This window comes from Triturus cristatus, chromosome 2_1, assembly GCF_964204655.1.
Source record: "Triturus cristatus chromosome 2_1, aTriCri1.1, whole genome shotgun sequence".
NCBI classification, from domain to species: domain Eukaryota; kingdom Metazoa; phylum Chordata; class Amphibia; order Caudata; family Salamandridae; genus Triturus; species Triturus cristatus.
The window spans coordinates 511,808,127-511,835,151 of record NC_140581.1 but is presented as its reverse complement, the minus strand read 5'-3'; the positions used below and the strand labels follow the sequence as shown (position 1 = coordinate 511,835,151).

Here is a 27,025-nt window from a genome sequence, read left to right as displayed (position 1 = left end):
CAACATATTATTTACAGTTTCATAATCCCAATCATCGGAAAATGTACTGGCAGTAATGATATCACTCAATGATATTTTAAATAAATGTGGTATTTTTAAAAGTTCAGTCGGGCCAAATATATTGTAATCAACCTTGTCCCATACTATACCATCAGGTATAGGAACTGCTGTAATGTTCACTGATGATAGGTCTCTTATTTCACAATGTGAGGATAGATGCGGTTTCAGAATCATTTTCACTTTTTGTGTGGCAGAACTTTCTTGAAGATAAGTTCCATTAATAAGCACACTAAAAACAGTTACTAGGCCTATCCAAAAAAGAAAGAAAAGTATTCCTGTAGATACCCAGAGTTCCACCCAAAGTGATACCAGGTAAGTCTTTTTAAGAAAGTTCATAAAATCTTTAAATCGCTGTAGACAAGTTTCTTGGGCTGGCGTCATTTCAGGTTCGCTTGGATTCAACGAAAAAGTGTCAAAGTCAATGAAATAGCCAGATGCAGTTTGATCAATTTTCGGTAGTTTGCAGGTTTTGTGGAAACTGCAGCTTGCTCTTATTGGGGCATGTTGACGTAGATGTCTTCGTTTGGTCGAATTGAAATTTGTCTTTCAGTGGAGTTTTCATTTTGAACTTCAGTGTCAAGAAGAACGAGTTCCCTCACAAAGTTGCTTAGTCCTTTATTCTGTACAGGTGACCCTTCAAACGTGATGAGTCCTTCTGTTTGAACTTCTTTTATAGTTGTGAGAGGAGGGTGTCTGTTACTCCGAAGTCCACGCAGCCTACTACTCAGTATCGACCACATAGTGTGGTTCGATTACGTCAATTGAGACAAATCTTTTCCCTTTTTTACTGGCAAGAGGTGGCAGAAGTACTGTTCTTTTTCCTTCAACTGCCAGGACAGGTACAGGTTTCCTGTATGATGGTCCACATTCTTTTTTGTCTGCTATTTTCTCTCTGACCAGATCCCCAACTTTAGGGATCCAGACAGGTCTTGCCATGACACTTTTCACTTCCCCAGTGGCGTTCCTTTTTACTTTGACATTACTCTGTAGTGCCCTGGATTCATTCAGGTCCTGTAAAACAGCCAAACATTTATGGATATGAAAAGGTTTTTCATCCGCCACTGTGCCTTTACAATCAAGATCAGGTACCCACATTCTTTTCCCAAATTGGACCTCATAAGGAGTGACAGCCCCTAGAGAGCTTCTTGGCTGATTGTTTAATACCCTTTGGACTCCATACAGATGTTTTACTCAATTTCCACCCGAGCCTAATACTCTAGCTGTTAAAGATTGCTTTAAGTTCCGTTTTTTCCGCTCCACAACCAAATTTCCCTTGGGATGGTACGGAGACTGCTACACTCAGACTTCCCATAGCTTCCTTGTAAGCCCTCGAGCTAAACGCTTTTTTCGATGAACCCAGAAAGCAGAGAGAGGAATGTGTATCAGTGTCCTGATACCTGTCAGGGTTCCTAATAATATCCCAATTGCTAAGGTTGTACCTCCTTTCGGAGGGCTCCTGTGGAGGAGATCTACCTCTGGATTTTTGTTTTTTGTTATTGTCCCACTTCTTTTTAGAAGAAGTAGATGTCTGCTTGAAGGTCTCCTTCTCTAGACTACCCATCAGTTGTGGTGTTAATGCTTTTCCACTAAAACTGTCCCTGCCTAATTCTGCATACGCAGTTTCAATTATTTTGGGTAGTTCGAGCTCCTGTTGTAAAGGACTGATCTCCCTTAGGCATTGGCGGATAGCTACTGATGCTGCCTCCCCTTTAATATTTGCTAAAATTCATGCTGATACCTGGACATAGTTACCTAGTAATTTCATCTCTAAGTTCAGAGCAGGTTCTGCTCCGTACTCATTCTGTATTTGTCTTAATACGCCTGGTATTACTGCTAATGACGGGATACCATGAGTTCTGGTATATATGGCAGCGAATACTGTACCCCACGAGGTACAATCCTCTATCTGTGGTGTAATCCCCATGGGCAAGCAGATTACCAGCATTCTGTGTTTTTCATAAGGGCTTGTATTTGGGAATACTGCTTCTAGCTGTGTTATGTTCTGAGCTATCCAGAATGGCATTTGTTCACGTTTTGCAGGCATTTTACCCATTACTGCGTGTATCCTTTGTGGTGTAATTTTAGTTGCTGTGCTTTGAACATGAGCTGCATTTGTTGTTACTATCGCTGGCTGGACTGTAAGTGTCCTCATGACAAATTGTGTCATGTTTCAGTAAAGTTTTATTAATTATTTGTGAAGTATGAGTAAGTCTGGTCCTGGCATTGTTTCAATGTCCGGATGTGGTGTGTAGGCTGCCAATATTGGCGCTTTTGCTCCTTCTCTTCCGAGCGGACAGAGTCTTCCTCTACCTCTTATATGGGGTAGAGCACCTTTAAACCAGTATAAGTGTTTCTAGTACGTGAGTGGAAGTTCAATGTCCTCATACGGACAGCATTCCCCTAGTGCATCACCTTCTGTGCAGAAGTGAAATGTTTTTGTTCTTGCATTTGCTGCTGGGAATGTAACCCACGAATAAAATACCTCTGTTCTGTATAATTCATGTGCCTCAATCACTATGCCACCCCTAGATGTTAGACTACGTGCAAGCAGTTTCAGGGTGACAGCATTTCTAATATTTTCTGCAATGTGAATTGCATCTGCATTTTCTTCTTCATCTGAGAGGTGCAAATTTTGCACGGCTCCTCCCGCGTTATCCGTGTCTTCAGTCATTGTTTTAGAGAAGAAGAACTATTCAAGGAAACTTTAAGATAAGGTGTTTTGCACAATTTTAGGAACACTGTGTCCTTCAAGCCTGATTAACCAACAGCCAATAAATAGGATATTTCACCTACTCAGCTGTGGAGGAGTTTAGCCCACCCACTCCAGACGTCTCTGGTATTTTGCGAATAGGGATTTCTGAGAATAACACCACTGAACTTCTCAGATTCTACTGTTAAATAAGTACCCAGCCCCACGTTTGGCGCCATGTTGTGTAGTTCCTATAGAAAGTATACAGGATCTGCGCGTTTAGACAACATACACTGTAGGATTGGTGTCAGATGAACTCTGATCACCCCCACCGGGTATGTTGGTCCTTTTTGTACCAACTAGCTCACAGTGCCACCAGAATCTCCTCTTACCAAGGAGAGAATAGTTCTTGGCAACCATCGAACATGACAACCCTGATCCCTCAGGACCATGGAAAGAATATACTACGTTTCGCTCAGTCACTCATGCTTACTTAGTTTGTCTCAGAGAGATAAACAGAATAGAACAGGCTGAGCGTATTCAATAAGCATTTATTGAACAGTTGTTATTCTGATGTACAATAGATGTGCTGCAACAACCGTTAGACAGTATAAGATATACATGATTAACAGGACTATTAACGTAAATGGATGGTATAGTTCTACCATCTTACTAAGATCATGAATACATTTGAGTATATAAAACACATGATAAAAGATGCGTACTCCTACTAACTAACTAGATGTACCTAACTGTACCTAGCATGGGTGTAGGCGTACTCCTACTAACTAACTAGATGTGCCTAAGTGTACCTAGCATAGGTGTAGGTGTTAAGCCAAGAATCCCTCTAGGATCTAGTCCACCCCATTACCTGAAATGGGAGACTGTGGGACCCCGACCTGGTCTCGAGCTTAACACCCCGCGAGGGATGTTAGACCACTGCGAGCTGGAGTATCTGCATGCAGGAACCTCAGCATCTCCAGTCAGTGTGTCGGCCGGGAAGTCTTAGTCTCCTCTAACTATCTTAGCAAGATGTGATGTATATATACCCATTGGTGTCCCCAGGGGTCCTACCTTGCTGTATTACTGTGACGGCCTAAGTATGAGGTTGGGCATGAACTTTATACATAGATTTTATACAGGAGATGGCAGTCCTGCTGTGCTTCCAAGAATCCTCATGCATAATGTATGAGATTTCGAACTTGGGAAAACCTGTGTTCTGAATGCAGTGTAATATCTAGGTAAAAGGTCAGTCCCTGTAAACAAGTGTAATGTAGGGAGAGAATATAGGTGAAGGGTAACTAGTTTACAGAGGCCTATATTATGGTACCTATATGGAATATAACACTTACACCATGGTGCAAGGGTGTCTACATTGGCGCTAGGCTGCCAAATTGGCGCCAGGGCATGCAAAAAGGGCAGGATTGCACCGTATTGTTTAAATACGGTGAATGTCTGCTATTTCACTTTGGCGTAGGGTAGTGCAGCAAGATGCCTTGCTGAGCTGCTCTAAGCCAAAATGCCATGAATGAGACCCACAGAGTAACAGTTTACCTCTACATTTTTAAACGTAGAATAAACTCCTGAAATGTTGCCATGCCTTGAAGATCAGGGGGTACCCTCATTGATATGCTGTCCCTTGTTGTCAAACGCAATAAAAAGAAGACCCTCGCTACTGGTGCTTGTGCACTAGAGACAGGCACAGTGTGTCCATGGTTAGTACACTGGCAAGCTTGCCTTTCATGGCAGATTTGTATATGTATGCCGGATTTTGTTAGCATTAAGAAAAAGTTTTTCAACTTGAAATTCTGAGCATGGTGTGAGACGAGTCACATTAGAAGTAGAGCAGGCTTCTCTCTAATTTTACAGACGAAAGTAAGCACTGTCAGTAACTCCTAAAGTTATATGGCTGTGCTGACGATACGCCCTTCCTCGCCGTATTCAATTCCAGTGCAGTCTCTACTGCCAATTTGAATTCGACCATGACTAAAATGGTTGCTGTATTAATATTATTACATTATATAGTGATATGTGGAACACATGCTGTGAAACATATATAGCACTTATCCTTTTCAGTTTTATGTGCAGTTGAGTTTATTTTTAATATTGTAAAGCACACATTGGTGTGGTGTGTTTCTCTTTCAAGAATGTTTCTCAGGCTGCCCTGGAGACACTGCCTATTGTACAGTGATGCAGGGCGGGCACTAGGGAGGTGCGACCAGTGCCACCGCACCGAGAGCTGACTTGGGGGCGCCTTGTTTGCAAGTATATTGTGTCTTTAAAAGCACCTGCTGCAGCATTTTTGCCTCCAGTAATTTTCAGCCAACAATAAAAATGTCAAGATAACTCCGGTGATTAATGTTTTTCCTGGAGAGAGCTCCGAGTTTTGTCTAGTGGAATTTTTATTCACTCATCGTAAAGTAGTGTAGAGGGTTAACATGCCTGCTGCAAAGAACCTGTACCATGCAGATCACAAAGTGCATATAATGAAAATAGTTCAGTGGGTTACTTCTTTTGTCAGAGAGATCTTTTTGTTACTTGTGGTTTATAAGTTAAAATGCTAATATATAGAACAGTGAGCTATTAACTGCCACCAAAGAGCTGCGTGGAAACTGCAAGGTATAGATTAGAGCATTATGATTTTTCATTATCCCAATGTTGCAAAAAGAGTTCATTTGGGTAGAACTCAATTCTTATTATGAAGGAGAACCCCCAACCATGGTTTTGAATTCTGATTTTGTGCTTCTCCAGATCGAGCACTCTTAAACTATACTGCCTAGCAGTGTGGATGACATGACTCCTACACATTGTAGTCCTCCTTCTTATATAACATTTCCTATACACTGATTTTCACCCATATGATTCATTGTCTCTGTGTAATGTATGTGTGATGTAAAGTGCTCTGACACCCTACACTGGTATGAGTGGCGCTATAAAACAAAAGAAAAGCACCAGCGAGAGAGAGTGGTTATGGAGACTTGAGGGGCACTATTAAAAGGTGGTAGTGAGGGAATCTGTGTTGGAGGTGGTCACTGGGGGGGCACCAACAAGCATTTTGCACTGTGCGCCACCAGTGCAAAAGCCAGCCCTGCAGTGATGTTTCTCATAGCAGGTAGCAGTGGGGCACACTCCAAGGCTGATCATACACAACGGCAAAATGAAGTTTAGGATCATCATGAAGCATCTTCAGGGACAGGCAAAGGGCTGCCCTCTCCTTGAAAAGCAGAAACTGCAGGAACACCCTTCACCACTACCATCCATTAAATAACAGTTCTCAGAAACACCAATCTGCATCTCTTTATTGACTTAATGGTCCATTGGGATTTCTAATTGTATCCCAGTCCCTCCTTCTTCAGTTCAGTGTCTGGGAATCTTCAGCTACAATAATGCAACCAATACACTTCCACTGTCTAGGAGGCTATCCATGCCCCCATCCTGTGCCATGCTTAGGGGCATACAAACACACTCAACTTTGCTTTGGTGATCAATACTGTGAAGCTAACTTTTAGGATAAACACAAGAAAACACCTGCTTCAGCATTTGCAGATTGGACCTCTCCTATTTCTTTGATTGGGCCTTTCCTTACTTCTATCCCGTGAATGACCCCTCTCTCTGAACACAGCTTATTGCAAATTGCCCACACCTCATCTCAAAGATTACAACCTGTCCTCCTTTGAAAATCATACCCTGCAACCCAGCAATACCTAATGTACTCTAGTTCATCGACTAATCCCACCAACCTTCTTCATGAAGTCACATGCCCCTACCAAAGATCACACCTAACTCCTACTAATTTAGTCCACCACAAAACATACTGGAGTAAATTCATGGAATGGCCTCCTTGAGAGCACAAGACTAATGCCAATAACCAGCAATAACCACTGGAGTAACCAATAACCTTAGGTTCCAGAACAGTGTGCTGCCACTTCAATTCTTCAGGTAGTAAGAGCTAGATAAATGCAATTACAATTTTTCTGCTACTAGTATGAGCTCATAGTTTCATTTGTCTGCTTCTGTAGCGTCAAGATGGCTCCAGTTCATGAAGCATTTGACAAACACCATATTCAAATATGAAAAAAGGAAATGCATACACTAGACTTTTGAGTGAAGGTGAGAAAAGAATTCTTCAGCAAGTATCCTCTTCTAAAAATCTGGGGAAAACATTTAAAGAAGTGCTTTGTTAAACAAATCTCATGGAATGTTGGAAATATTCTGCTTATACGTTCCTCCCTTATAATGCCCGTCCCGCAAATGTCTGTTCTGTGCACCACCACCCTGATCCTGAATCAGTGAATCAATTCTTCCAAGATATGAAATATCAGTGATAGTTCCCTGCAACTGTGTGACTGGGCTTGAACCAATGGGATCACCACCACAAGCTGTATAAAATTAGAAGAGAAAACCACTAAAACGTCTCCCAAAACTACCTACCAAATTGTATCTATGTGGGTATGGTCAAAGTGAGAGGAAATAAGTATCATGCTAAAAGTGGAAAATTAAATAGCATCCCTAAGTATGGTGAAGGATTTCCCGGTATCCTAAATGTCCTGTATGCCAGAAGGATGTTTGAAGAATAAGAACTGGGAAGAATTCCTTATTCTATTTGTCTAAGCCTTATCATGTTCAGCTGATCCACTGATAAGCTGCCTCTGTATTGAAAGCCTAAACTAAGGTTTATCCAGCAATGTCCTCATTACTGGGGAGCACACAGAAAATAAGTGAGGGAGAGGGATGTGAAGCAGTGTTAACTTTGTATACAGACACCGGCATACCTTTATGAATGAATGAAGAGAAACTTGCTGTTGAATGCAACGACCCCAACCATGTATCTCTGCTTTATTGAGAAATTACTGAGGGTCTGTCACAAGATTAAGGCCCTCCTTATGCCTTATGAGTGGCTGAGTTAGACCTGTCACCTTAGGGTAGTCTTTCCCCAGACGTTTTGCCTTTAGCCTCTCGTTTTTGCTGATTCTTTTTGTTGGCTTTAGGACTCTGCGCACCTTATCACTGCTAACCAGTGCTAAAGTATGTGCTTCTCTCCTAAACCTGTTGACATTGGTGTATACCTGATTGGCATATTTGTTGTACTGGTAAATCCCTGTACTTCAAGTGCTACTAGTAGATTGCACACTGGTCGTTCCACCCACAGAAGTAGCCTTTCAAACCTGCCTCAGGCCTACCACTGAAGTACTTGTGTGTGCAGTTTTACTGCCACTTTGACTTGGCAAGCCTTAAACTCCCCTTTTATGACTTAAGAGTCACCCCTATGGTGGGCCCTAAGAAACCCTAAGGGCAGGTTGCCATGTAAGTAAATGGTAGGAAATGTACTCTTATATTTTCCATGTCCTGGTAGTGACAAACAGCCTATTTCGTTTTTCACTACTGTAAGGCCTACTCCTCTCATAGGCTATAATTAAGAATTCCTTAATACACTTTTACACTTTAATTCCTGATCAAAGAGGAGTAGCTTTTTCATGTTTCATATCTCTGGAATGGTAATGCTAAATCCTCCTTACTGGTGAAGATGGATTTTACATTACTGTTTTAGAAATGCCACTTTTAGAAAATGGACATTTCTCTGCATTTACTGCTCTGTGTGCCTTACATCCCCTCTTCAATTCACATCTAGGTTGGGTGACAGCATTGTGCATTCCCTCTAGATAGCCACAAACACAGGCAGGTAATGCTCACCTGCATTCTGAGCACTTATCTGCATTCATCTGCATTATAACGGGTCTCCCTGGGCAGGGAGGAATGGTAAGGGCTGACACTTACTTTTCAATAGGTAGTGTCCTGCCCACACACAAAGCACTGATTTACCTACCCCCCACAGATAGCTTGGTAGGCAGTTCTGGGCTGCAAGGGATCCTTGTGCACTTCAGAGAGCTGCTTTGAAGTCACCCTCTACATTAAAGTCACTTTTGGGTATAAGTACTGTGTGTCTGACCCGCTAAAATCAGACACGTCTGCATCTTGAACTGAACCACTGTCTGCTGTGCTGCTTAAAGGACTCAACTCAACTGCTTTTCTGGAAGGACTGATTTTCTGCTTGTTGCTTTTCTGTTTGTTCCCCTGCTACCTGCTGCTCCCTGACTTTGCTGAAGGAGAGCTGGACTCTGTCTACTCTCCAAGTGATTTCCAAAGGCCTGCTGGCTTGCCTCCTGTTTTCAGAAGTCTCAAGGACACAAAAGACTTCCTGCAATTCTTCTGGTGCTCCTGGACTCTGCCTTCTGTGAGTCTTACCCTTTCCTGAGGTGCCCTCTCCAAGTTCTGGGCCTCCGAAGGGGGTTCTGCAGCAGTTTTGCTACAAAACCAACGCATCGTCACCTTTGTGCCGATCGGACCCGACGCATCGCCCCTCTACACCGATGCAGAGATGGTTCTATGACAGCGGTTATACAGCCTGCGTGGCCTGACGACGACGCTCTGTGCGGCTTAACTACAATGTCCTCAGATACGGAAATTGTGTCCTGTTGGGGGGTTTTAACTTGCATATGTATTGCAATTATGCAAAAGAAAGCCAAAAACTCCTGGAGAACTTAACAGCTATGGGCCTTATGCAAACCATCTTTGACCCTACCACCTGCTCGGTCACACGCTAGACCAAATATTCTTTTCAATACCTCTCAAAGCTGATTCTCCTATTCCTCTGGTCTGCACTGACTACTATATGGTCATTTTTAGATGGCCTAAACTTAGTAATGTTCCTCCTAAGGTAAGCTACTTACCCCGCACGGTAAGAGCCTTTCGCAAAATTAAATTGGAATTATTAAGCAACAGGCACGATGCTGTTATGCCCTCTTTCACTGGCAATATCAAGGAAGATGTAGACCAGATTGATAGTTGGATTGAGTCTGCCTGCTGAACCTTGGCCCCGGAAAGTAGCACCCAACAACATTGCTTGAAAGTGCCTAGCCCTTGGTTCACTCCCTCCCTCAAAAAAACAAAATTAGCTTGCAAAAGTAAAGTGAGGCTATGGAGGGTAAACTACTCTCAAGAAGCCAAAGCTGACTATAAAGTAGAATTAGAGAAGTATTATGAAGAAATTAAATTAGCTAAAAAAAACTACTTTGAATCTAAAATTCTAAAGGCGAAAATCACTTCAGAGAAATCTTAAAAATTGATAAATCCTTTTCCGCTCCCAAAGTAGGCTCTAATCAGAAATTTCCGTCAGTGGAATGGTGTGAGACACTCGCCTCGGTCTTTCGTGAAAAAATAGATACCATTCAGGCTATCCTCCCACCTCCCAGTATGGGGAACTACATACAAGAACATTGCATGGATGATGTTGCTCTAGGGGCGGTAGGAAATCAGGAAGAGCCGGGCTATGACCCAACCATCAATGGGGAAGTGTGCTCTCTGAACTCTTTCTCTCCAATCCCCTTGGATGATTCCTTACGTGCCTTAAAATGCCTCAAATCAGGTTCCCCAATGGTCCCGGCCCTCTCCTTTATTCTTGTCTTGGGGGCAGAGGCTATTAGCCCACTGATGAATCAGATACTGAATACCTCCGTCTCGTCAGCCACAGTACCTTTCAAATGGAAACAAGCGAATGCTATCCCGCTGCTCAAAAAAACCCAAGCAGGTCCCTCTGACCCATCTAACTGTAGGCCAATTTCCCTCCTTCCTGCCTTCTCTAAACTTTTAGTGAAACATGTGAACCAGCAGCTGTCATCATACCTTGAAATTAATGGCCTACTACATCCGAGCCAGTCGGGCTTTCGCCCTAATTACAGTACCAAAACTGCACTGCTGAAGGTAGCTGACCCTATCCGACCTGGTCTGGAAGTGGGGGACAGAGCGCTGTTGGTCCTGTTAGACCTATTGGACCCTTTTGATACGATATCGCACGTATTCTCCTGACCCGTCTCCACTCGATTGAAATTGAGGGGTTGGCCTGGAAATGGATGGCATCTTTCCTCGAGGGGAAGGGACAGGAGGTTTGGTGCCATCCCTACTCAGCCATGTCCACAAGAGGAATGTTGGTGTCCCTCCGGGCTCTACCCTGAGCCCGACCTTGTTTAATATCTACCTCACACCTTTGGCTACTTTGGTAGGATCCTTAGGGGCAAAAATTGTGTCTTATGCAGATGACACCCATCTGCTCTTTACGTGGAAGAACAATGAGCCCTGCCCAGGCAGGTTAATTAGTACTTGCCTTTCAGCGGTATTTGGGTGGCTGTCCGTGAACCAGCTGAAATGTAATGCGGGAAAGACAGAGCTGCTTTTCTTTGGTTCGGATGCAGAAACACCCTTGCAGTCCTTCTGGCTAGCAGATGCTCCCACCCCCCTTATCAAAAATAAGGTGGTGAGAAACTTGGGCTTCAAATTTGATAATCAGCTACTATTCTATAACAAAGTAAACTCAGTAGTGGGCACTTGCTTTGCCCTCCTGCAACTTCTTCTGAAGTTTCTGTTCCTTTTGTCTTTGGCGGCTGGACAACAACTGATTCAAGCCCTGATAATATCTCATCTTGATTTTGGGAACGGCCTTTACTAAGGCAGGCCTAAGTATCTGACAGACAGGCTTCAGCTTGTCCAGAATGCAGCAGCCCGAGCTATCTTCAAGTTACCCCGTGATGCTCACGTGTCAAGCCTTTTATGAAGTCTTCATTGGCTTCCAGTAAGGAAAAGAATTATCTTTAAGACACTACTTGTGACTCAGAAAGCCTTATACAGAATGGGCCCTGGCTACCTAAAATACAGGATCTCGTTCTATGCCCCACAGAGAAATCATCTATGCTTCTAGAATCTTTTCCTAGCCAGTAATCCACGTATCAAAAAGGCTAGGTCAGGGGAAAGTCCCTTTCCTTTCTGGGCTGGTCCCTTTGGAAAAAACTGCCTCAGACCCTTAGAATCATTAAGTCAACGCCCGTGTTCTGGAAGAAGCTTGCTTTTCTCCAGCCCATAATCTTCTTCCTACTCCTTGGATTAGCAGCTACGCTTTATAAATACCCCGACATAGACACAGATGTAGACAACGTGTGCCTTCACCTCATCAAAGCTAGATGATGACACAGTGACCCGACTGCATGGAAATGATCGACGCCTTCAGAGTTGATGCTTTGCTCCATCCAAGGTACTTTCTCAGCGGACCCTCCATCGCGGTCGGCCTGAAATCTGGATTTGCACCAGTCCCTCGCGACCTGAAGTAACCTTTTGACTGTTAGTGACTTCTAAGCACTGTTTTTGCATTTAATCATTAAAAATTCATATCTCAACTTTCTACTGGTAGGATGTTTGTCGTTTTGGTCTTGTTTCCTCAGATATTCTCTATATCTATTAACCTGTGTGGAGTCTTCTTTTTGTTAAACATATTTTTATTGGCATTTAAAGTAATCACATATGAGCAGATGCAGACAATGCTGTCTTCCAACCTTCCAGTGTACTACAGTACATCACACCAGCAGTGTATTAGGGTCCATTGCACAATGTACAGTCTCAATATCTACCGGATGCAGCTAAGGTGACATCGCATGCATTATATACAGTAAATCTTAAGGTTCCTAGGCACTGCTGTGTTAATAAAGTTATACCTGCTACAGCTTAATCTCTAGTAGGAGTTCCAACAGAGAGATCTCCTATGTAATGCCTTTTGCTTCAAGTCTGCTCGTCGGGATTACACTTCCAGTTGAGAACAATATAGCCAACAAAAGCAATACAAAACCAAGAGGAGGAAAAGAAGAAGTGGGGAGAGAGAAGAAAGCGAAAGGAGGATAGATGAGGCGGGTGATAGCCAGCGTCCTCCCATCACGGAGAACGTGGGCTATCAATGCAAGGGCACTCAGATATCTATGGCCAGTGTGTGCTGTGGGTGACATTCAAAAGGAAAGCAGGCCTGCCCGGGCTGAGGGAGAGAATGGGGCGCCGGGGGCCTATGGAGATAGCCCCACCAAGGGGGGGTTGAGCGATGTCGCTAGTGGTTCCCCAGAGGCTATCAGCATCCGGAGGGGTCACGGCGTCTTCAAATAGGTGTAAAGCCTATTGCTTCTGGGGCAGGAGACGGGCGTGTTCCAGCTTGCAAAAGTAATCAATCGACGGTTGCCAAGTTTTGGTGAAATTGGTATCTCGAAGCTGCAGGCGCGCCGTAAGCAACTCCATTGCCATAGTATGCCACAGGCGAGTGAACAAGACATTGACCGGAGGCGTTTCAGCCTTTTTCCAGTAGACAGCAATTATTTGCTGGGCTGCGCCAAGCATTTGTAGGCTTAGATGCCAGTCTCGGTGGGGTATGGCACACAGGTTCACTGGCCGGAGGCCTAAAATGACTGTGGTCGGGTTTTTGGGCAATGGGTAGCCGATTACCAGTCTGATATGGCTAAGGACCTCCTTCCAGTAGATGGTCAAGAGCGGGCACAGCCACCAAATGTGGAGAAAGTCTCCAGGGGTGCTTGTGCATCGCCAGCAGAGAGGTGAGGAGGTAGGAAACATTTTGTGTAGCCTATGTGGAGTGTAATACCAGTGTGTCATGACCTTTTAGGCGGTTTCCCGCTGGGGGATGCTACGGAAAACCTTTGGGACATCAGGCCACAAGTGATCCCATTGTGTGGGCGTAATGTCAGTGCTTGTGTCCGACTGCCACCTTGACTGATAAGCATGTGGGGTGACCCGCTGAGAGTGTTGGAGGACTTGATATGTGCGAGAAATTAGGCCCCTTAATCAATCAATCAGGTGTTTGTTAAGCACAACTACTCACCCGTAAGGGTCTCAAGGCACTGGGGGGTGAAGGGGGGGGTCGCAGGTTCCAGTCCATCAAGGAGGGGGTCTGTCGAAGAGCCAGGTTTTGAGGTTTCTTGCAAAGATGTGGAGCGATGTTGTCTGTCTGAGGTGGAGTGGAAGGTTGTTCCAGGCTCTGGCCGCGTGGAAGGAGAAGGAGCGGCCTTCCAATCTGGTCTTTCTGGTGCGGGGGACCACGGCGTAGGAGATCTGGGCTGATTGTAGGGTCCTTTGGGGGGGTGTGAAATTTTAGTCTGCTGTTCAGGTATGCTGGTCCGGTGTCGTGGAGGGCCTTGTGAGCGTGGGTTAGCATCTTGAAGGTGATTCTAGCTTCGATGGGGAGCCAGTGGAGTGTGAGCAGATGCTGGGAGACGTGGCAGTGTCTTGGCAGGTTGAGGACCAGTCTTGCGGCGGCGTTTTGGATGTTCTGTAGCTTGCGGGTGAGGTTTTTGTTTATCCCGGCATAGAGAGCGTTGCCGTAGTCGAGCCTGCTGGTGACGAAGGCATGAGTGACGGTCTTTCTGTGTTCGAGGGGGATCCATTCGAAGGTCTTACGTAGGAGGTGGAGGGTGTGGAAACAGGAGGACGAGACGGAGTTGATCTGGCGGTCCATTTTGAGCTCTGAGTGCAGGATGATTCCCAGGTTGCGTGCATGGTCCATGAGGGTGGGCGGGCTTCCGAGGGCAGGGGGCCACCAGTGTCGTTCCAAGCGTCGGGGTTTGGGCCCATGATGAGTACTCCCCCTGGAGTTGTCAAAGGAGTGCACCAGCCGTTCAAAAGGGGTAAAGGGGCATGTGGCCGCCCGTGCCGAGGATAATGCCTGGACCTAATGTCAGAGTTGAATATATTGAAACCTAGCCCCCTCTGAGAGCTGGAAGTCCTGTTTACATTGATCAAAAGATTTAAAGGAGTCCCCCGAGAAGAGATCCCAAATCGTTCGACAGCCTCCATCTGACCAGTCCGAGAAAGAATGTGGGTGAAGGGCAGGTGGGAAATGGGAGTTGCGGGTGATAGGAGTGTGGGGGGACTGGAAAGTGGTAAGGCCTCTAGACAATGTTAACATATCCCAGATATCAAGCACCGTCCTTGTGGGGATAGCTATATAGGTGCTACGAGAGCGTGCCTCCCGCGGGAGCCAGGCAAGATCCCATATGGGTCGACAGGTCACCTCCCTATCCATGTGAAACCAGACTTTCTCACTTTCCCATGCTATCCATTCCAAAATAAAACGGAGATGAGAGGCCCAGTAGTATTTTAGCAAATTAGGACAAGCCAGCCCCCCTCTATCTTGTGGCAGCAAGAGAATCTTCTTGGACAAGCGCGGTCAATGCTCTCCCCAGATGAACGTGGTGAGCTCACGCTGAAGGCTCTGGATCTGATGCTGTGGGAAGGGCGTGGGAAGAGTCTGAAACAGGTAGAGTATCTTTGGGAGTATCGACATCTTGACTGTGTTCAGACGCCCCAGCCAGGATAGAGGGAGAGATTTCCAAGCTCTCAGATCTCCTAGTACAGCCTTTTTACACTCCTGCAAGTTAGCTTGTGACCACGTGGCAAGGTCGAAGGTCAAGTTGAGGCCTAAATATGGAATGGAATGGGAGGCCCATTGATATGGGACAAGAGACTGGAGCACAGGAATCTCCGCCTCGGGGATTGTGAGATTTAGGGCCCAAGGTTTAGCATGATTCATTTTGAGGCCTGAAACTAGTTCAAACGATTGGAGCACTCTATGAAGAGCAGACAAAGAGGTTCACGGGCGGGATATTGTAAGAAGGAGATCGTCCGCAAACAAGGCGATTTTATGATCTAACCCACCCAGTGTGATGCCATGTATATCGGGGGATTGGCGTATCATGACAGCAAGGGGTTCTACCACCAGGGCAAATAAGAAGGGAGAAAGGGGAAACCCCTGGCGGTTGCCTCTATGGATCGAGATGGGTGGCCGTTGACCCGTACCTGAGGTAGGGAGCCATGATCCTAGCGATCATCTGGGGACCTAGCCCTATGTTGTGCAGGACAGCCTGGAGAAATAGCCAATCCACACGGTCAAATGCTTTCTCGGCATCAAGCGACAACAAGCAGGAGGGTATCTTCCAGTGCTGATCCTTCCCACTAAATGCGCGATACGTCGCACATTGTCCACGTCCTGTCGATGACGAATGAAGCCAACCTGATCAGGTTCAATAAGCCCGGGTAGGTGCGGATTTAGTCGCTTAGCTAGCATTTTGGTATAGATTTTAAGATCTGTATTTAAGAGCGCAATAGGGCGGAAAGAGGAGCATAGTGTATGATCTTTCCCTGGTTTTGGGATTGAGGCGAGTTCGGCCATGGCCATAAATGCGGAGGGCCCATCGGTGTATGAGAAAGAATTAAAAAGACAAAGCATGTGGGGCTAGAGTTGTGGGAGAAAAGCACGATAGAATGAGATTGGAAGGCCATCTGGCCCCGGAGATTTACCGAGAGGGAGGTCCTTCAGGGCGCCGGTGAGTTCCTCTGAGGTGAGTGGGTCCTCTAGGAGCTGCGCATGATAGCGGCCGATTGGAGACCAGGTACAGTCTCCCAACGCAGCCTGTATCTGTTCTGTGCTGAGCGATTCCCTGGTATAGAGAGACGTGTAGTATTCATGAAAAGCTTTTAGTTTAGTGGTTTTGGTGGTGGCCCATGTGCCATCTTCCAGTTTAAGTTTGGTGATGTGCGCCTTAGGGGCCCGTGTCCGAAGGCGACAGACCAGGACAGCGCCCACCTTATCTCCCCCCTCATAGTTTTGTTGTTTCAAGGCTAAAAGAGCGTGTTCTGCCTTGTTGCTTCTATGCGCCCTTATCTGGCCTATAAGCATGGCAAGTCGTCTCTTGTGGAGAGCCAGAGGACGTTCCTGTTCCAATCTTTCAAGTGCCTTTATATCCTGAAAAGACGTGCTTCCCGAGTCCTAGCTATGGCAATGGACGTATTACAGCCTCGGATCGTGGCCTTAAACGCGTACCAGACCACGGGAAATGGGGTCTCAGGGAGAAGGTTGGACGCAAAGTAGGTGATAGCATTCCGAATTTCCGCCACATCTATGGGGTCCCGAAGAAGTTGGGGGGGGAGGCGCCTCCGGGGGGGGGGGGGGGGGGGGGGGCGGCTAGAGTGTCGCTAATCAGAGAGTGGGAAACAAAGATATAATCAATGCGCGAGTGAGAACGATGGACATGAGAATAGCAAGAAAAGTTTCAAGCGGCTGGAGCATGGTAGCGCCAAATATCCGTTAAGCCAAGATCAGTTAAACGCCTCTTTAAAGCGGAGGACATAGCGGTTGCCCCATGGAACGAGCCGTTGCTACGGTCAAGGCCCACGGCCCAGACCAGGTTGAAGTCGCCCCCCAGGATGAGGTGAGAGTCATCATGTGTTAAGTGTTCTTGCAGGACGTCCCTAAGAAAGAGGTCTTGAGCTTGATTTGGAGCGTTCACGTTGCAGAGGTTAAGAGCCCGCTGCCCGATCTTGACCATCAGCTTGAGGAATCTGCCATCTTTACTACGGGTCACTCTGGGGTCTCCCTGGCTGATGCCTGCCCTACAAAGGATAGCCACCCCAGCTGATTTAGTAGGTGCAAATGCCCAGAATTGAAGGGGGTATTAGGAGTGAACCATGCGAGAGGATCCAGCGCCAAGCAGGGAGGGGGAGAAGCAGCATTTGCATAGAATAACGCACCCATGGTAGTTAGGACCACCCCACCGCTATGGAAAGAAGAGAAGAAGAAAAGGGAAAAGAGAGCAAGAGAAGAGAAACAAAATGTCAAAGTGCAACAGCGGCCAACATGGCCAACAAGATATATTCCAGTCCAGGAGCAAGCCAGGTTCAATGGCACAAGCCATCCCAGAGATGTCACTCTTCGAGGAATAGGAGGGGAAGCGGGTCTCAGAATATCAGCACCGCCGTTGAGTGCACACTCCGGTGCAGCTGCTAGGATGTAGTCAGGGCGAGGGGTGAGCAAGCTAAGGGAGTGGGGGATCAACCTCCACCTCCAAGGGGGGCCGGTGAAGACTATAAAGATCCATGAGGCGCAGAGGGATGACCAGAAGCTAGTTCTCTGTGGGCTAGGAGCACGAGGGGGATCTCACTCCGTCCAAGGAGTGGAGGTGTTGGATGATGTCCTGTTTTGCTTGAGAGGAGGCACGTGCCTCTCGGTGGGATGGGCGTCTAGGTCAGTGCACTCTAGCCCATCGAGGTTTTGCAGGTTCGTGGTTCAGGGATGGTAGTCTGGAGGGGCTGGGTGGCGGAGTAACCGGAATTTGAAGCAGCTGCGCAGCCTCTCTGAAGGACCGCAGCATCCAACGCTTTGATTCCCATTGGAAAATGAGTGCGAATGGACCGCCCCATTGATACTGGACGCCCAGCTCCCTTAAGTTGTCAATGATGGGTTTGAAGTCCCTGCAGCGACGTAGCGTGGTAGAGGCGAGGTCCTGGAACAGCTGGATGGTGGCGCCCTTGTAGGTGAGCTCTGGCTTGGAGTGCGCTGCCTTGAGGATGGCGTCTTCATCCCCTCTAATTTCTTGAAGCAGATCAGCAACGAAGGTCATGATGTCCGAGCCTTCAGCCCCAACAGGGACCCCCCTTAGGCGCAAGTTGTTGCGGCAACCCCAATTTTCCATGTCCTCCTGCTTCATCTGGAGCTCGATGTGTTGGTCCTCCAACGTGGCCAAACGCTGCCATAACTGCTCCTGATCCTCCGTATGATCGTCGACTGTCTTTTTGAGGTCATCCACTCTTTCTCAAAGTTCCACGACATCTCTCCTGAGCTCCCTGACGCAGGATTGTACCTCGGTTTGGAGGGAGCCAATTTCAGATTTGAGTTCCTGCATAAAATTGGCCATGAAGCATTGGGTGACAGGGTCAGAGGACCCCGCCGCCGATGATGCCATCTCCACAACAGGAGCTGAGCCCGGCTTATTCCACAGGGCAGTCACAGGGTTGTCCTTCAGGGGTGCTGCAGAATCCTTCCTAGACTTTGATCGAGTCATGACCCCTCAGTATCCCACGTGCCGGGCAGGGCGTCAATGTCAGAGAACGCCGTAGGGGGCCAGATGGCTTCATAGCAGATATTGGAGAGCACTAGTGTAGGCGGTGGCAGAATGCTCCCCAGGTGAGGGGCAAGCAATAGGGAAACCGTCCTCCAATGTCCCGAGCCCCCAACCTCTTCACCAGCCACTCGAGAGAGTCCAGGTCACAGGCCAGGGCAGTGTAACTCCACCAGACATCAGGGCCAGGGGCAGGCAAGTGGTGCGAGCAGGGGCCACTCCGCTGGATCACATTGGAGTCAGCCACATGCACCATCCGGGGGGCACAAGTGGGAAGGGAGAGCGGCCACCCAGGGCCTAGCTGCAGCTCGTGGCGCAGACCCGGTATGAACCAGTCCTGCAGGCGTCGTCACACTCCTCAGTTCAGAATGTGGCGTCTCAGAGCCCCAATGGGGTAAGCCGGAGGTGAAGTCCGTCCAGTGACTGGAGGCTCGATGCCCGGAGCTGTGCGGGCAGGCCTAAGATGATAGAGGGCGCCGCAGCTGATGGCTGTTATGACCACAATGAGTTAGAGCTGTTCTCCCAGGCCGGCGTGCCCCCAACTTGGTGCCCCAAGGAACGTGTAACGCTCATTAGTGTTCAGGGGAGCAGCTTTGAAATGGTCACTTCTTCAAGAGCCCTCCCGGGTCTGTCAGGAACGCAAACGGAGGCCGCAGGCACTCACCTCAGGCTCTCCTTAGGGTCTCCCCAGGGTCCACCAGCACCATCAGCCATAGGGGCGCACACAACATGGAGGGACTATCCGGACGACGATGGCCAACGTGCACAAATCAGGTATCTCCAGCGGCGTCTCCGCAGGCATGTAGGAAGTCAGGTTAGGCAGCAGGCCTCCTCTAGCCGTGCAAGGGTGCCCAAAATGGCAGTGAAGTCCATCAGTGGCAGGCCGGTGTGCCCGCGATGCACCTGTGTGGGGGGGCCCAAGCCTCTGGGCCGCCGCCCCAGAACCCATTAGGAGATGAAGGATCCCCGGCGCGGCGCCAGGTAGATGCGGCAGTCCCCCGTCAGGCAAAGGATCCTCAGGGCCCAAGATGGCAGCCGTGATGACGCCGGTCAAAACCCGGCTCTGTGGTGTTAGGTATGTTGCCACCCGCAGTCCAAGTCTGCAGGATTCTTCGAGGGCCCCCGGGACCTAGCCGCGGTCGTGGCACCACCCGGGGCGAGCCAGGAGCCCAGCCAGGACCCTGCGGTCCACACCCGCGAACCGTGCCACACAGGCCTAAGATAGCGGCCCAGGGAGTCGCTGCCGATGGCCGGCAACGCCGGGGGTCCGGTCCTCTGATTCGCCTCCGCGGACCCCAAAGTCCCCAGCAGGGAGCCCAGGAGGACCGGCAGGAAAGCGGAGCAGGCCCCAGCCAGGCAGGGAGGCCCCTAGGCCCAGGGTACCCAAGATGGCGGCCGTGCGCGCCCGGGTCGGAGTCCTACCAGGACGGAGCCTCACACACCGCAGCCAGCAGTCCAAGGTGAGCACCAAGCTCCCAAAGGCTGCCCCAGTTCTTCCGCTGGCCTGGCACCCCAGTCAGCGTCACCTGTGAGTCCCCAACGCCGCTTTAAAGGCTTAGAGCGGCAGCGGCAATCCGGAGCAACCACGGCGTGCATCTCATTCCATGAACAGCGAGACCACGCCCCCCGTGGAGTCTTTTTTGAGATGTATTGATAGTGTTACTGAGTGTCTGTGTTGCCGTGCCAGGCTACCAGAGGGTGAGCACAGGTTAGCTTTTAGTTTATATCTAGCTTACCCTGACTAAAGTGGTGGTTCTTGCCTGGCCTGGGTACTTACCTCATCCCATTTCTGACATACATGTTATGTGCATTAACTCTTATCATACAGGCAGGAATGCTGAATTTTGTGGCAAACACTACATCTCGCAATTGTCCCTAGGCAAATTGGTACAGATTAAACCTGCCGAAATTCACCAAGGGGAAATGCCCAGCAAACACTGGGACATGCAAATTCTGGTGCAGTAAGCACACTTGTGGGCAAAACTCAGAATAGGCAATTCTTTGCACAACTGATAAATTCGGAACACCTTGATTTAGGATTTTGTCTGGTACTATTAATATTGCAGCCAACTCCAGGCCACTCTTAAAGAGGGCCATAACTAAAGTTAGACATTACTCACCACATTCATGAGTGTCAATGTGTTGCATTGCATTATAGTGGTCTTGAATATTCTTCAGAACATGGCACCCTATCTTATACTCGCGGGCATTAAAGTGCTGCTGCTTCATCTGGCATGGTTGTCACAACCCTTCACTAGGGTTTCAGAAGTTCTTAGTGTACTCTTTGCTTTACACAGGCGCCTGATCAATCAGACACGGGTTATATTAAAGGTGCAGCAGGAGAAAGGTACATCTGACACAGCCAACCACTATCACATGGGAGCCGCGGACTCTGGCCAGTTTTGTAATCTTAGGTTATTGCCTCGCGAGACAATACAATCCATAGAGATGATGACCAGCGGTGGGATGGTGAGAGGAATTTCTTCGCCACAACACTCAGTATGAAGTCACCACTGCATCTTACTCTGAGCCCTCCCTGATAAATGAATCCATGCCACAAAGAGCTGAAATGACCATGGGACCAACATACAATGTGGCCTGGGGCACCAGAGACACACAACGCCAAGGCCTTTGCGATGATTAGTAATGCATTGTAAACTCTGATTCGGCTGGTAATTCCTGTCACTAGACAAACCCGGAAGTAAAGGTCACTCAGACTGTGGACCCGAGCGGTTTCTTGTTAGGTATTCAACACCATTCCCAAGGTTGCACCACCCCATTTTCACACCTAAATGCACTCTACAAAAGAACGGTATAAGTGTGCAAATTGAATACAAACGTTCTCCTAACGCCTCCATATTTTTTGGACGTGCTCGACAAAGGATTTCTTCACATAGGAAAATGTTGGAATACAAGTATTCAAAAGCAGTGAAAGATTGCCCTAACGCTAGAGTGACAATTTCTCTACCTGGGTCAAGGTGGCAAAAATATTTTTAAAAGCATGTTTCTTAACTATAAATATGTATAATTGTGATCATATAGTGTGGGAGTTACTTCTATTTTCTTATTTGTTACATTTTCTGATTAAAATGTCTGTAAACGAGGAGGCTTGAGAATGCAGGAAAATCTATGATTTGCATTCATTTCCTGTAACTCAGAAATCTTAGCACATTAAACCTACAGCTGTCTAGATTTATGACTTACAAATGATTAGCATTTACTTATCAACCCCAGAAATACCATAGTAAATACCCAAGGTGAGAGCAGATCTCTATTTCCTAGTATGGTCCCTTAATTATATCAGGAAGCATATTTCGTCTATGTGCTCCAAATCATTATGCAGGCGTTTTTCCTTCCCAGTTACATCACCACTGTACAAAGAAAAGCAAACAACCGGGCCTCTTCCAACAGTCCTCTTTTATCACAGCACAGTATCAACTTCTGGCTCCTACAGATAGCTGCCTCCAATATTAGCTGTTTGTTATGAGTTAAAGGTAAGCAAGGTCCAATTATTTTGTTCAAATGGACCGCAGCCGGCGAGTGTTCTGAACAAACTGACAGTAAAAACAAACAAAAACACAGAGATCTCAGGGTTTCGTTGCATGGCGTCCAAACTTCACATTGCTTCTAAAAAATTATACAATACGCATTTATTTCTGGCTTCTGTTTGTGTGTGAAGCAAGTTGACAGTTCACCTTTTTGATTTTTTTGATGTCTGGATCCTCGCCTTCCTGGTTGCCTTGATAAGGCCGCATGCGCTCCTTTGTTTTATTAAGAGCAACAATCTAAAAGAAAAGAGAAGCTCTGTTAGTGGTCTGACAGCTTCAAGGCACGCTTACACTAGGCCATCTACTTTATTTTTACATCCAATCATAAAAAGCACGTTTTCCGGACCAAGATCTAGCTTTCTGCCAATTTTGGTGTAAATCAATTTGGTTGTAGCAGTATCAAATTTTCCTATGGAAAAATGAATAGGGAAAACACGTTTTGGGACCCCCCCCTTTTTCTCGGCCCCACTTGAAGGATCACCCCGAAACTTTCAGTTATGAGATGAGGTAGAAAAACAATTCTTTTCAAACATTTTAGGAAGTTTCTTCAAATGGTGCTAAAGTTATTAGGAAAACAAAAAATGCTTTTTCTATTGAAACACGATCCTAGCTATAAGTACCCAGTAGCGACTGCAACTGGATAATATACATTAACTCTGTAGTTGTAGTTAGGATTCCAAGAGACGGGAATTCCTCAGTTTTTGATTGGTAATAACTCTGTCACTGTTGGATGAATCTCCACAACACTTTGCAAACCTACTCCTTGTTCTACATTGGCTGATGATGCAAAGCTTCATCATGATTGTTTAAGGGGTGCAGAGAAAAAAGGAAGGTCCCTAAACATGTTTTTCCATCAATGCATTTTCCATAGACTTTTTAAACAAATGTAGCAGCAAAACAGTTGAAAGGGTTTTCATGAAATTTTTCACGAATATAGATTATGGTCGGGAAAGGGCCCATTTTATTTGATCTGAATTGGTTAGTAATTTTTAAGTACTAAAAGGAAGAGAGTCTTCAAAATAAATAGGAACCCATATTGTTTAGACAACACTTTGTTGTGTTCTGTGCTTTAACGTGAACATAGGTTATATGATTTTTCTTTCATTGTATAGGAAAAAATGAGGCAGTTTAGCAAAATCTGTATAGTTAGGGAAAAGTTGTTTTATTCATTTATATATTTTTTTAAAAGTTTCTGGAGTACCATGGTACTCCTGTGAAAGTATATAGAAAGTACTGCTGTACCTAATGAAATACAAAACAAAACTTTTATATGAGAAAATAAATTTAGACACAATATGGGGGGCCTCTTAACCCTTTGACTGCATGCACCTGCCAATGGCCAACACCGCGCTACCGTCCCAAGCACGAGGCCCAGCCACACAAGTGGTGGACCATTTTTATCGGCACAAGTGGGGTCACCTTGGTTGGCAGGAATTGTGTGGATTTCTGCAGAGACTGGAGTATCTATCACAGAAAATGCATAGTTTGAGGTGTGCAGGGCATGGTAGGCAAGAAAATGGGATCCATGCAAGACACACCACCCTGGAATCCACTGGTTGTACATGTTTCGCAGGTTTGCATGGGCTGTGCCACAGAACGGCCCCAAATACTGCAGCTACCCCTATCGCTTATCTATCAACATTGTGCTTTAGTGGGATACCGTTCTTATGGGGGAACAAGTTGGAACTCAGGGTTGTAGGAACTCTGTGGCTCCCCACAGATTCCAGAACTTTCCATCACAAAAATGTGACAAAAATGTGCGTTTTTCATCAAAGTTTGATGCTAGCAAGGGCTTCTGGGTAAAATGACCTAGTGAAAACCACAAAAGTCATCCACCCCTAGACTCCCCTTATTGTCTAGTCAAAGTTTGAGGTTTGCAAGGAATTCTGGGTAAAAAAAACAGCAAGAGCCACGGAAGTCTACTCATCCTGGATTTCCCCAGGTACCTAGTAGTCAAAAATGTGTACATTTGCTAGGTTTCCCTAGGTGTCGGTTGAGCTATGGCCCTAAATCCACAGCTACTCAAAGGTTCAGGTTTGAGTGGAAAAATGTGATGTATCCATGTTGCATTTTGGCCCATTTCCTGCAGCGGGAACTAGGTCTACCCAGACAAGGGCGGTACCATTTTTTATCGGGACACATGGGGGAACAACGTTTGAGGCTCCCCTCATATTCCAGAACTTTCTATCACAGAAATGTGATGAAAATGTGTTTTTAAGTCAAAGTTTGAGGTTTGCAAAGGATTCTGAGTAAAAACAAAAACCTGGTGAGAGGCCACTTCACACCACACCTCAGGAACTCTACTGGCTCCCGATACAAAAGTGCACACATTTCTAACTACTCACCCATACCTACAACCGCATTCATTTCCATCAAGCTTCCAGACACCTCTGCCCTGCCAGACTCTCACTAGCACACACCCTGCGCATAATACAAAAGCAGGGCAGGGGGTTGCACCTTCACATAAATGGCTCATAAAGCCTGGAACAACCTCCCACAACACATCAGAGCCTTCTCCTCCTCTCTTCTTGACTTCCACAAGAAGCTGAAGATCTGGCTATTCAGAGAAGCCCACCAGGCTGGCCTCACACACCTGCTACAAGTGCCAGGATACCCTCACGGGTGATTAGTGTGCTATAAAAATACAGAAAACATAAAAATGCATAACAAAGCTATCCAGTCATGAGCAAGGAAGGGACTGACCCAAAGTTCACACCATGTATTCGTAAATAGGTGAGGTCAGCAGACAGCTAAAGCTGTTTTAGCTGAGATCTAAAAAGGTATGCACCCGGCCTTCAAGAAAATGTAGCTGGTTTTGTTTTGTGATCGTTACTGTTCTTCAAGAGTTTCTTGAAAACAGGGGTTGTTCTAGTCCAAATATTGTCATAGAAACATTTGCGCTGTTGTATGTGAGAAGAGATAAAGGAAGCAAGGCACAAGTGTCTCTTGAAACCCTCTTTGAACTTGCTGTCTCCTTGTCCTTGCAAGTAAGAGGTTGTTTGGTAGTGTTCTGCGACCCTATTATCATGGGCTGACCCTGTGGACACTTTCTTCGTTCGGCTGTACTTTCACACCACATTTTGATTACAGCGTGTTTGTGTAACATTCCTTCTTGCAGCGCTTAATTTGAGCCTGTGTGGGACACAACACTGCATTTTGGTGACCAGAACTTATTTTCACATATTAGATACTTGCCCTGAGCAAAAGAAGGAAAACTACGGAAAAGCAAGAAACCCGCAGACCGTGAAAGACAAAAACAAGTAGATCATGAAAGACAAAAAACACACAGGGGCTTATTTGCAAGCCCCTTGTCCCACAGATCAGAAAGACGGAGGACGGGAAAGACAGAAAAAAACAGCCTTGGTTTTGGGCGTGCCGACGTTTAATTGCCAGTGGCAGTTCTTTCCTTAGGGCGTAGGGGCTGCGCCCTCTGTGTTTTCTGCCTCTATTTTGATTGTAGTTACTGTAGTATCATAAAACAGAAGCCGATACTAGACTGCCTGCTGGGTATTTAAAGGGATCCTCACTCGGAGTGTGCGTCAGGCAGCATTCATAGCTCAGTGTCAGCCAGACAAATTCGAATCACCAGTGCGCTTGCTCCAGCCTCTTCAGCTACACTTTGCTGGGCCGATGATCCCTCAGCCCTGGGGCCTGTGAGGTCATCAGCCCATCAAAGCCCTGACTTTCAGTGGTGAAGGGCCTCCCCAAATGGCGTCGCTCCTAAAGTCAGCCTTGGGCGTTTCAGGCTTCATCCCTGAAGTTCCGAGGCTGCATGTCAATCAGGGAAGTCACACACCCACCCTCTCCAATCACGTGTGGCGTGGAATCACTAACCCCACCCAGCAGCGTCGCACCGTCACTGATCGTGCCTCAAAGAGCAGCATTTTTCTTCTGGGCTGGAACCGTCATTGTGGAACTAACTAATTATATAAAACAAACTGTTAACAATGTCTGCTCTGACACCTTCTGTGCTGAGTTCTCCTGTGCACAAACATCATGAATACAATGTCCCACAAAGCACCAGATTCTGTAAGTAATTTGCGTTAGAACAATATATCAGCTACACAAAGAAAGTTCAGTCTGACTGACATTTTAAAGTATAAAATACTCTCTGCAACATTTACATTAAGACAGTATGCATTACGGGGGTGGAACTAGCCACGAAAAGAGATGGCCGCAACCTAAGCGAGCTCCTCTCGGACGCCACAATATCCTACAGAATCCTGCACGACTAAAGTCGCGAAAAACCGCTAGTAGTGGGACACGCCATTACCGTAAAGGCAGCCACCTGTGATATCCCGAATATTTCGCCCTGAAGTGCCCAGTCGCTCCGTGTTGGAGTGCGGCGCCATTGAGGCCTGGCTTGTGGAAACCAAAACTACAGCGGTGGGCTTGCGTGCGTGGGAGACCAAGACGCAGAGTATGCAACCCGACTGCGGAGCGGAGGAACGGGCGATACAACCGGGTCTCCGAAACTGACGTGCAGACAACCACTGATCGGCGGCGTTCTGTTTCATGGAGCGCACAGGCATTAAGTGCAGCGGAGGCAGCGCTGAATACTGCAGAAGAACGAGACCGTGCCGACTAACCAGCGGGTGGTGAGAGAAAACCGAAGAGAGGAAGAAAGCGCCCGTAACCAGTGTGGAATGCCCAGCCGCTAATTTCATATCAGTCGCAGTATATAGCAGAGGGGAGCGATATACAAACGGCAGCAAACCGTAAGTGGAAATAGCGGACAGTCTTGAGTGGAGAGAGCAGCGGTGTACAGATCTGCGGTGTATGCAGGGGCATATATTAGGCCGCGCCGAAGAGCTCCGGAGGGGAGGTGCTGCATATTACAGAGCTCCGATCTGGAAAATTCGGCAATAACGAACGCCTCAATAGACACTTGGTCATCCCTCCTTTGTTGCTTTAACTGCTCGGCACCTGCCTACAGCCTGGTATATAGTGACTGTAAATTT

At 46.9% G+C, this 27,025-nt stretch overlaps 1 protein-coding gene across 2 annotated transcripts in view; it reads right to left on the bottom strand.

The window, feature by feature from the left end:
* Positions 1–27,025, bottom strand: part of RASGRF2 (Ras protein specific guanine nucleotide releasing factor 2) — a 2,022,215-nt gene that overhangs the window by 1,354,549 nt on the left and 640,641 nt on the right. For both annotated transcript variants that reach the window (XM_085632406.1, XM_085632407.1), the window contains exon 4: positions 22,212–22,301. In XM_085632406.1, the coding sequence (XP_085488532.1) occupies positions 22,212–22,301 (90 nt within the window). The remainder of the gene's footprint in view (positions 1–22,211; positions 22,302–27,025) is intronic.